Source organism: Leucoraja erinacea, chromosome 1, assembly GCF_028641065.1.
Source record: "Leucoraja erinacea ecotype New England chromosome 1, Leri_hhj_1, whole genome shotgun sequence".
Taxonomy (NCBI): Eukaryota; Metazoa; Chordata; class Chondrichthyes; order Rajiformes; family Rajidae; genus Leucoraja; species Leucoraja erinaceus.
The window spans coordinates 109,752,234-109,764,377 of NC_073377.1; the positions used below are offsets into that span (position 1 = coordinate 109,752,234).

A 12,144-nucleotide genomic window follows, 5' to 3' on the forward strand; every position below is an offset into this window, starting at 1 on the left:
GGTGATACAAGACGGGATCATTGTCAAGGGTCACAAAGTTGTGATTCCCTCATCCCTGCAAGTTGAATACTACAAAGATGTCCACAGCAGCCAGCCAGGTACTGAGGCTACACTTGCCCGTGCCCAAAGCATGTTTTATTGGCCAGGAATGACAAAATACATACGTGAAAAAACGGCATCCTGCTCCACTTGCAAGAGCTTGGCACCCCATCAACAGAAACAGCCTCTCCTGCAACAACCCGCTCCAGAACTACCTTGGTAATCTGTCGCTGCGGATATTTTTGATACATTATCTAGTTCTGGTCAATTCCTATTCCAATTGGTTTGAACTTGATCGGCTGCCTCCTATTACGTCTGAGATGGTTATACAAAAGCTTCAGAGACATTTATCTGTACACGGCGTACCAGTTCGACTGCAAACTGACAACGGGAGACAGCCAGCCAGGCATTTAAAAACTTTGCCAAACGTTAGAACTTTCAGCATGTTACTAGCAGCCCCGAATACCCTCAATCCAACAGCCTCACTGAGCGTGCTGTCAGGAGCGTGAAACAGTTAATGGAACATTTGTATCTTGCCAATTCCGATGTCTACCTGGATCTGTTAAACCTGAGAAACATTTCCAGTGATGGTGTTGTGTTCTAGGCTCTCCCGCCCAGCAGCTGATGTCTCGTACGACACGGCCCCAGCTCCCCGTCGCCCAGCAACAGCTGAAGCCACAGGTGCTCAAACCAGCTGCGGTCCAGAAGCACATTCAGGAGAAACATGATGTCCAGAAGCGCTCCTATGACAAGTAGAGCAAACCACTTAAACCGTTACTGCAAAGTCAAGTGGTTCGCCTGCAGACTCCGGTTGGACATACCGGACTGGGTTTCGTTGAGGGGCCTGCCAGGAGACCTCGTTCCTACCTTGTCAACGTCGATTGTGTTCTGTACCGGCACAGCCGTCAACATCTTCTGCCCGTGAACAAACCTCGACCATCTCCTCCCGGTCCTTACGCACCATCTCCTCCCGGTCCCAGACCCCCTGACCCCAGCATGTATTCCCCGCGACGTTCGGTTCCCTAATCCCCCAGTGCCTCTAGTCCTGCATGCTCGTCCTGCCCTTTCTCTCCAGGCACCACGGCTGCGTACTCCTTCTCGGGTTCTCCATCACCCAGCCCTACTAACTTTTCCAGAATGGAGGGGGAAGGGTTTGTCCGTACACATTTGAGTCGGGTTAGCAGACCACCTGACAAGTACGGTGAATATGTTTAACGGCATGTGTTTTAACAACTCTTTTCTCTATGGGGAAGGATGTAGATTGGTTATTGCATGTGAACCAATCAGAGTAATGTACTAACACTAGCTCCACCTTACTGTACACTTTATACTAACACTCACTTCCCATATTACGTAGTTACACCGGTGGTAGAGATGAACTAACAACATATTGTACTGCACCACCATGACTGATGATTAAAGCTGACTTTGATCACCAGACTGTGTCTGTACAGTTCTCTACAGTATTAATATTACCAACGATCTGTCTTGGACAGACCACATTGAAGCAACAGTCAAGGCGGCACACCAATGTCTCTACTTCCGCAGGAGTGAGTAAATTTGGCTTGTTTTCAATGACTCTTACAAAGTTAGAAGCAGATGCACTGCTGAAAACATACTGGCAGATTTCAACACAGCTTAGTTTGGGAAGAGCTCTGCCCAAGACAGCAATAAATTGCAGGGAGTTATCAACGTAGTCCAGTTCATCACACAGACTTGACTTCCCACCATTGACTCAATCTACACTTCACACTGCCTTGAGAAAGCAGCCAACATAATCAAAGACTTGTCCTACCATGGTTATTCTCTCTTCTTCCTGCTCACATCGGGCAGAGGATTCAGAAGCTTGAAAGCGTGCACCACCAGACTCAGGTTTGTGGACTCTGTTATTGGGTTCCTGAACAGTCCTTCCAAAAGTTAGGGATTCACCTCCACATTGGACTTTGTCTCTGGAACTGATGCATTGCAGTGCGGGGAACTATATCCTGCACTCTGTATCTTTTCCCTTGCTCTAACTTAATTGTATCTATGTATAGCCTGATCTGATTTGATTAGATAGTATGCAAAACAAAGCTTTTCACTGTACCTCAGTACACGTGACAATAATAAACCTAAACCAAACAGCGCTCATCACATCACAGGGTTAATCTAAGTAGCTAGTGGGCAGCACTGCCACCTTGTGGTTGAAGGGTGAATGCAAACACTGCGACCTAAATCAGCATGTTATGGAAACTTCAGCAAAATACAAAGTGTTGGAGGAACTAAACGGGTCAGGCAGCATTTGTGGAGCAAATGGACAGACAATTCTTTAGGTCTAGATTAGTTAATAGAAACTTTTATTTTCTTCCATGGTCTCTGCAGTTTAAATGTTTTTGGAATGAAATACAGAGCAAAAACTCCGATTAGAGTCATAGAGTCATTTAGCATGGAAACAGGCCCAACTCACGCCAGAGCATCCCAGAGGAGCAGCGGTAGAGCTGTTGCCTTACCCGGGTTTGATCCTGACTACAGAGCTTGTACATTCTCCCTGTGAGCGCGTGGGTGCTCTGGTTTCCTCCTACACTCCAAAGACGTATAGGTTTGTAGGTTAATTGGCTTCTGCAAATTGTCCCAAGTGTGTCGGATTATGCCAAAGTGTTAATGTATGGGGATCACTGGTTGCCGCAGACTCGGTGGCCAAAGGGCCTGTTTCCGCTCTAAACTAAAGTCTAAAGCCAATAAACCTACAAAACCTTTTGAACGTCTTTGGAATATGAGAGCACCAGGAGAACACCTACATGGTCACAGGGAGAACGTACAGACTCTACATTCAGCACCTGTAGTCAGGGTCAAACTCTTGCATATTGACTCAGTGGACTGTTCAGTACATTTCGTACTGACTGGGGATGGTGTTGTCTGACCAGGTATGGTGATAGTCAATTTAAAAAAAAAAAAATTGTGCCTTGGTATACGTGATAATAAAGAAACCATTGAACTAGGTATGTTACAAAACCTACCTGAATCGTGGCTGAGCATCTGCCCCACCCCTTGTGTGTGATTTTGGCGCTGTTTAGAGGGGGCGGGTTTAAAACGCGATTTTTACTAGGCTGTTCCAATCGAAAATGTTCAGCCTAGTAAATCATTAACGGAAAATCGCTGAAAGACCCCGTCGCAAAAGGTATTATTAGTTTTTATGGCCTTGTATAATATTTATAGTAGTTTAAAAATCACTCTCTCACTCCGCAACCTCTCGCAGCCCCAGGGTTTTATAAAGCAAACAATTAAAGGTATGTACCTTATTTTTACATTAAATGGGGCTTCTTAAGAACCCTGTATATAAAGTTTTCTATAGCGAGTAGTTCATTTTGGGCTCTTTATATCCCGCAGTATTTTTCTGGGCACTTGAGGGCACAAATCCAGCGCAATGTGAACGTTCTAAACCAGCGCGTTCACAGGAACCCACTAGAAAGCCGATTTAAATTGACTTTAATTTACAGCAAATGAACACTAAATTCCTTCCATTTGGCCTATAAATTGATGTAAATGAGATTTAAAAATCATGTTTTATTGTGAATTATTTGTGAATATTATTTGGACACTTGGGCTATTTAAAAATGTTAATCATTTATTAAGAAATGGATAGATGTTTAGTTCGGTAATTGAAGTTTGAAATTAGCTACAATTGGGTAACTAACTAATTATATGCTTTAATTTCAGGTCATCCAAGTAAGATTATTTTATATTTGTTTCAGAATGCTTCAATCTATGATAACTGAAAATTTAATTCAGTTCTCTTAATTTTTAAGAAGATTATGGGCTTTTGACTGTCCACGATCACAGCTTTTTTGTTATGTCCATAGAAAATCAATAGGGAACAAGATGCTAATTTCCGAGTATGAAAATGGCCATAACTTTTTTATTACTTGAGATATGAAAGTGAATTAGGTGTCAAATTAAACTTATTGTTATGCTTTATCTGATGGGATAAATTGCAGACTTGATTTTTTAAATCTCAAAATTTTGTAACATTGCTAATTGAACCATTCTCCAGAGATACTGCCTGACCCGCTGAGTTACATAGAAACATAGGAAAATTGTTGCAGGAGTAGGCCATTCAGCCCTTCGAGCCAGCACCGCCATTCAATATTGTCATGGCTGATCATCTAAAATCAGTAACCCGTTCCTGCTTTTTCCCCATATCCCTTGATTCCTTTAGCCCAAAGAGCTAAATCTAACTCAAATCTAAATCAAAGTACTCCAGTACTTTGTTTCTATCTGCGGTATAAACCAGCATTTGCAGTCCCTTCCTACACATGGAGTGTGACACAAAGTGCTGGAGTAATTCAGCGGGTCAGGCAGCATCTCAGGAGAACATGGATAGGCGAAGTTTCGGGTCGGACCTTGTAGGAAGGAACTGCAGATGCTGGTTAATACACAAAAGAACACCCAAGTGCTGGGGCAACTCAGCGGGTCAGGCAGCATCTCTGGAGAAAAAGCACGGGGTGACGTTTGGTGTAGGGAGCTGTCTTCAGACTGCTCCAGGGATGCATCTCCAGGGTATTTGTGTGTGGCATTATTTGATGGCATTGCAAAACAAAGCAAAGCTTTGACTGAACCTTGGTACACGTGACAATAATAAAGCTAAGGCTGAGGCTCGCGTCGGTCTCCATGGCAGCGGCGACACAGTCAGGCGGATACAATCTAACAATGCGGTGAGGGGGATACAGACAGGGAGACGGATACATCACATTGATACATTCACTCAGGGACAAGGCAAGACAGCCGGCACCGTACCATCAGTTGCCCTGACCTGACGAGAGAGACTTCTCTCTCACTACTTTCGCTGACTGGAATTGCGTGTAAACTTCGCGGCCGCTCCTCTTGCCCCTCCCGGGGTGTTTTATCGACCCCCTTCCCCTCCCTTCAGCACCGTCTCTCATCCCCCGGGCAAAGATGTACGACCGAGCACCGCGGGACACCATCTTCGCCTCGGCGCTCGGCAGCACCGGGCCGGCAGTCGGGCCCGCCTCGTACAACGCCGGCCGCAGCAGGGCGCAGTGTGGCTGCACGGATGGAGGTGAGACGCCTTTCCCCGTCTCACTCACAATCTCTCCCTGACACTCTCTTCATACATTCTCTCACACACTCATTCAATCTAAAGAAGGATCCCAACCCCAAACGTCACCCGTCCATTCCCCCTCCACAGATGCTGCCTGATCCTCCGAGTTCCTCCAGCACTTTGTATTCTGGGGCAAGCCTAAAGTTAAAGAAACAAGAAACTGCAGACTTAAACAAGAAACTGCAGACTTTCTATCCATGTTCTCCAGGGACACTGCCTGACCCACTGAGTTAGATAGATAGATAGATAGATAGATAGATAGCCTTTTATTGTTACTCCAGTACTTTGTATTCTGGGACAAGCCTAAAGTTAAAGAAACAAGAAACTGCAGACTTTCTATCCATGTTCTCCAGGGATGCTGCCTGACCCACTGAGTTACTCCAGTACTTTGTCTCTTTGTGTAAACCAACATCTGCAATTCCAAGTTTCGACAAGAAACTGCAACTACTGGTTTACAAAAAAAAAAGAATATTTCCATTGTTAGGCTTGGTCCTTTGCTTCAAACATTAATCCAGTTTTATTAGTTTGTTTTGTTTTTTGTGTGTACGAAACTAGTTTCTTCTTCCTGACAACAATGTTATATTGAGTTTAAGAAGGAACTGCAGATGCTGGAAAAACAAAGGTACACAAAAATGCTGGAGAAACTCAGCGGGTGCAGCAGCATCTATAGAGCGAAGGAAATGGGCAACTTTTCGGGCCGAAACGTTGCCTATTTCCTTTGCTCCATAGATGCTACTGCACCCGCTGAGTTTCTCCAGCATTTTTGTGTACCTACATTGTTATATTGAGACAGGAGTTACTTACCAACTAACTACAAACAGTTATAATTTAAATGAAAACAAAACACAAAGTGCTGGAGTAACTCAGTGGGTCAGGCAGCATCTCTGGAGAAGTTGGACAGGTGATGTTTTGGGTTGACACCCTTCTTCAGACTGATATGGGGGTGGGGGGCAGGGAGAGAGCAGGAAGGGATGAGGGGGCAGGATGAAGCCTGCTGAGTGATAGGTGGATACAGGTGAGGGGGGATTTGATTGGTAGATGGTTGGGCAAAGGGCCAGATATGAAAAGGTAAATGGGGGTGAGATAAGGATAGAAGATGTGTGAATTGTGGAGCCAGGGGAAGGAATGTAGGTGACTAATTGATCATAGCAGGTATTTTGTTTTGGGGATGCGTATTACAATGGACAGGGGCCTCCTGTTGTGCTGAAGCAAAGCAAGAATTTCATTGTCCTATCTGGGACACATGACAATTAACTCTCTTGAATCTTGAATCTTGAATGTGGGTGTAGTTTGTGGGAGGGTTGCACTAGGGACTTGGGGCTTTATTTTGTTTTATACTATATTGGATTTTTTATTAATTCAACTTTTTTTTATTATGTAATCTATTGAGTTTGACTGTGTTTATAAACCTATTGTGCTGCTGCTGTGAATAAGAATTTTGTTGTTCAGTTTCGGTCTATGACAATAAAACACTCTTGACTACACTCTTCACTCTATGAACTATCTTTGTTTGCACTTTGTTGATTTTTGCACTAGTTTATTACAGTTATTAATTTATTGAATTTTTGATGCTATTTGTCTCTCTTATTGGATTTACAGATATGTTACACTGCCACAAGTAAGAATTTCATTGTTCCATTGTCGGTACCTATGACAATTAAACACTCTTCACACTTTCAGCATCTGCAGTCTTGTGTCTCCTGGCACTCCATCTGCTGGATGAACTGGTATTGCTGCATTCCCACAGGAGGTGTTGAAGCAAGGAATTACAGTTGCTGGTTTATAAAATAAAGACACAAATTGCTGGAAAAAACTCAACGGGTCAGGCAGCATCTCTGGAGAATACGGATAGGTGACGTTCGGGCTGGAATCCTTCTTCAGACTGATTGTAGGAGGGGGAGAAAGAAAGCTGGAAGAGAGGAAAGGCAGGACAGCGTGTGACAAAGTGACAAAGCTTGTTACCTGCCAAGATTTGTCCTGCCCTCCACTATTCCAGCTTTCTAAACCCCCCCCACAGTCGGAAAAAGAGTCCCGACTCAAAATGTCACCTCTCCATATTCTCCAGGGATGTTGTCTGACCCACTGAGTTATTCCAGCACTTTGCCTTTTTTTCCCATAAAAGGTTTTTCATTGAAATTCATCTCGTTTACCATCTGAGTTATGCACTGTCTCTGAATTCCGGGGTAGTTAAGTGTAGTGACCAGGGATTAAGTTCTAGGCATCCATATGCACAGAGGAGCTTGTAGATTAGTTTATGCATGCAACCAATCATATATAGGTTAGCATCACTAACCCCGCCTTACTGTATCATTTATATTAACACCTACTTCCTATGCTTCGCAGTTCAGTAGCAGACAGGAGGCAGTGACTACTAACATGCTGTTAAGTCTGTATGTGGATTAAAGATGATCTTAAGTTACGTGTTGTGTAGATGTCATATTTACATGGTGTCACGTTTGGGTTAACCCACTTCTCCCGTTTATCGTTTTTTTATTTCCTTTTATCAAGTTTTTATTTTCACTTTTTGCGATGGCTTTTTCCTGCCTAAACCTTGCACAGCTTATCTTTGATTCGGATATTGGTGAGCGCTGGGCTACTTTTGAAATGGATTACGGGCACTACATGAACATCACGCATCGAAATGAACCAGATGCTGTCAAAGCCTCCCTGCTACTTAACCTCGCTGGCCCAGATGCCATGAAACGATTCAGGACTTTCCGATATGCCCCAGTGATCCTGGGTGCCAACAATCAGGTAGTTACGCCTGAGGAATCTGCTGACGACCCTAATGTCTTGTTTTACGCAAATTTAGTGAGATTTGTGACCTGCCCTCTAACCACATTTTGGAAAGGTCAAGATTATTTACTCGGAGACAGTTGCCAGACGAACCTGTCGAAAGCTTCATCTCAGATTTAAAATATATGGCCCAGAGGTGCCGATTCGAAAACATGACTGACCAGTTAACAAGAGACATTCTGGTGACAGGGATGAATGATCAAAAGCTGAGGTCTGAGCTCCTACGCAAACAAACTACGGAGCCTAGCCGAATATAGTGCTACCGACGCCACCCTCCAAATACTCTCACCAGTGATCAAAAAGGGTTGGCCAGACAGGCGCTCTAGTGTACCAACAGAGGCGCAGCCGTTCTTCCTAGTCCGCGATGAACTGGGCATACAGGATGGTGTCATAGTCAAGGGCCACAAAGTCGTGACCCCCTCATCATTGCATGATAAATACTACAATGAGGCGCACAGCTGTCATCCGGGAGTCGATGCTACACTGACCAACGCACAGAATATGTTCTACTGGCCTGGGATGGCCAAATACATACGGGATCGTATATCTTCTTGCCCCACCTGCAACAGTCTTGCACCATACCAGCAGAGGCAGCCCCTACTGCAACAACCTCCACCAGCCCTGGCCTGGACGTCTGTGGCGGCAGACATCTTCGAGTGGCGCAGTAATCACTACCTCGTCCTCGCCGACTCATTTTCAAACTGGTTTGAACTTGACCCCCTGACCTCCATAACATCTGAGATGGTCAACCGAAAATTAAATAAACACCTCCACATTCGGCTCACCCGTCCGTTTGCAGACCAACAACGGAAGACAATTTACCAGCCATGAGTTAACCATATAACCATATAACAATTACAGCACGGAAACAGGCCATCTCGGCCCTACAAGTCCGTGCCAAACAACTTTTTTTCCCCTTAGTCCCACCTGCCTGCACTCATACCATAACCCTCCATTCCCTTCTCATCCATATGTCTATCCAATTTATTTTTAAATGATACCAATGAACCTGCCTCCACCACTTCCATTGGAAGCTAATTCCACACCGCTACCACTCTCTGACTAAAGAAGTTCCCCCTCATGTTACCCCTAAACTTCTGTCCCTTAATTCTGAAGTCATGTCCTCTTGTTTGAATCTTCCCTATTCTCAAAGGAAAAGCTTGTCCACATCAACTCTGTCTATCCCTCTCATCATTTTAAAGACCTCTATCAAGTCCCCCCTTAACCTTCTGCGCTCCAGAGAATAAAGACCTATCTCTGTAACTTAGTTGTTGAAACCCAGGCAACATTCTAGTAAATCTCTTCTGTACTCTCTCTATTTTGTTGACATCCTTCCTATAATTGGGCGACCAAAATTGTACACCATACTCCAGATTTGGTCTCACCAATGCCTTGTACAATTTTAACATTACATCCCAGCTTCTATACTCAATGCTCTGATTTATAAAGGCTAGCATACCAAAAGCTTTCTTTACCACCCTATCTATATGAGATTCCACCTTCAAGGAACTATGCGCGGTTATACCCAGATCCCTCTGTTCAACTGTATTCTTCAATTCCCTACCATTTACCATGTACGTCCTATTTTGATTTGTCCTGCCAAGGTGTAGCACCTCACATTTATCAGCATTAAACTCCATCTGCCATCTTTCAGCCCATTTTTCAAAATGGCCTAAATCACTCTGTAGACTTTGGAAATCCTCTTCATTATCCACAACACCCCCTATCTTGGTATCATCTGCATACTTACTAATCCAATTTACCACACCTTCATCCAGATCATTGATGTACATGACAAACAACAAAGGACCCAACACAGATCCCTGAGGCACCCCACTAGTCACCTGCCTCCAACCCGATAAACAGCCGTCCACCATTACCCTCTGGCTTCTCCCGTTCAGCCACTGTTGAATCCATCTTGCTATTCCTGCATTTATACCCAACAGTTGAACCTTCTTAACCAACCTTCCATGAGGAACCTTGTCAAAGTCCTTACTAAAGTCCATATAGACAACATCCACTGCTTTACCCTCGTCAATTTCCCTAGTAACCTCTTCAAAAAATTCAAGAAGATTAGTCAAACATGACCTTCCAGGCACAAATCCATGTTGACTGTTCCTAATCAGACCCTGTTTATCTAGATGCTTATATATATTATCTCTAAGTATCTTTTCCATTAATTTGCCCACCACTGAAGTCAAACTAACAGGTCTATAATTGCTAGGTTTACTCTTAGAACCCTTTTTAAACAATGGAACAACATGCGCAGTACGCCAATCCTCGGGGACTATTCCCGTTTCTAATGACATTTGAAATATTTCTGTCATAGCCCCGGCTATTTCTACACTAACTTCCCTCAATGTCCTAGGGAATATCCTGTCAGGACCTGGAGACTTATCCACTTTTATATTTTTCAAAAGTGTCAGTACTTCTTTTACTTTGAACCTCATAGTATCCATAACTACTCTACTAGTTTCCCTCACCTCACATAATTCAATATCCTTCTCCTTGGTGAATACCGAAGAAAAAAAATTGTTCAATATCTCCCCCATCTCTTTTGGCTCTGCAGATAACTGTCCACTCTGTCTCTCCAATGGACCAATTTTATCCCTCGTTATCCTTTTGCTTTTAATATAGCTGTAGAAACCCTTTGGATTTACTTTCACCTTACTTGCCAACATTTTTAGCTTTTCTAATTTCTTTCTTAAGATTCTTTTTACATTCCTTATACTCCTCAAGCACCTCATTTACTTCATTCTGCCTATAATTATTGTAGATCTCCCTCTTTTTTCCGAACAAGATGTCCAATTTCCCTTGAAAACCAGGGCTCTTTCCAATTTTTACTGTTTCCTTTCAACCGACCAGGAACATAACGATTCTGTACTCTTAAAATTTCCCCTTTAAATGTCTTCCATTTCTCTTCTACATCTTTCCCATAAAACAAAATGTCCCAGTTCACTCCTTTTAAATCATCTCGCATCTCATCAAAGTTAGCCTTTCCCCAATCAAAAATCTCAACCCTAGGTCCGGTTCTGACCCTCTCCATTCAAGCTCTTTGCCAACCGATGGAATTTCCATCATGTCACAAGCAGCCCTGAGTACCCACAGAGTAACGGATTTGCCGAACGGGCTGTCAGAAGCGCTAAACAACTGTTGGAACAATCACGCCTGGCCAATTCAGATTTTTACCTTGATCTCCTGAACCTCAGAAACATTACCAGAGACGGGACCTTGGGATCACCAGCCCAGCGACTGATGTCCAGGCCAACAAGACCTCCGATTCCGATTGCACAGCAGAAGCTGATCCCTCAAGTGCTTCAATCCAAAAGCGTATTCAGGAGAAACACAATATTCAGAAACGGTCGCACGACAAATCATGCAAACCCCTCCTGCCTCTACTGCTGGGCCAGGTTGTTCATTAGCAAACAACCAGGGGGACATTCCCATCTGGCTACTGATGTTGGCACAGCTGACGCACCTCAATCTTACCTTGTGGACTATGAGGGAACAGTCTACCGCAGAAGTCGTCAACACCTGCTTGCTGTGCGAGAACCCCGTCCGCCGCCGGCAGGACCCTATGCTCCACCGCTTCAGTTCCAGCCGTTCACTGCTGAACCTTCTACCGATCCCCGCATGCCCCACACATGCGGCCGTGACTAACCACGGGGTTACCCCTCCTGCACACTTCCCCTTTCGGCCACCACAAGCCTCTCCCACGGCTTTTCCACTTCCGGGTTCGCCCCCTCCCTCTAATCTTTCCGGTGAAGGAGGGGAGGATTTGATCCGTACGCGTTCGGGCCACATTAGTAGACCGCCTGATAGATATGGCGAATTTGTTTAACTGTAATGGCATGGGTGCTCACTATACTCACTCTTTAAGGGGGGAGGATGTAGATTGGTTTATGCATGCAACCAATCATATATAGGTTAGCATCACTAAACCCCGTCTTACTGTATCATTTATATTAACACCCACTTCCTATACTACGCAGTTTGGTAGCAGACAGGAGGCAGTGACTACTAAAATGCTGTTAAGTCTGTATGTGGATTAAAGATGATCTTAAGTTACGTGTTGTGTAGATGTCATATTTACAGAGCTGTTCCCAATTCCAAAGATGTGCAGGTTTGTAGTTTCATTGGCTTCTTTAAATTGTCCGTAGTGTGTAGGATAGAACTAGTGTATGTGTATTGGTCAGCATGGACTTGGAGGG

At 44.2% G+C, this 12,144-nt stretch overlaps 1 protein-coding gene across 2 annotated transcripts in view; it reads left to right on the plus strand.

Moving 5' to 3' along the window:
- Positions 1-3,232: 3,232 nt before the first annotated feature.
- stpg2 (sperm-tail PG-rich repeat containing 2) overlaps positions 3,233-12,144 on the plus strand; it is a 346,945-nt gene continuing 338,033 nt past the window's right edge. For both annotated transcript variants that reach the window (XM_055641243.1, XM_055641250.1), the window contains exon 1: positions 3,233-5,095. In XM_055641243.1, the coding sequence (XP_055497218.1) occupies positions 4,972-5,095 (124 nt within the window). In that variant the 5' untranslated portion in view covers positions 3,233-4,971. The remainder of the gene's footprint in view (positions 5,096-12,144) is intronic.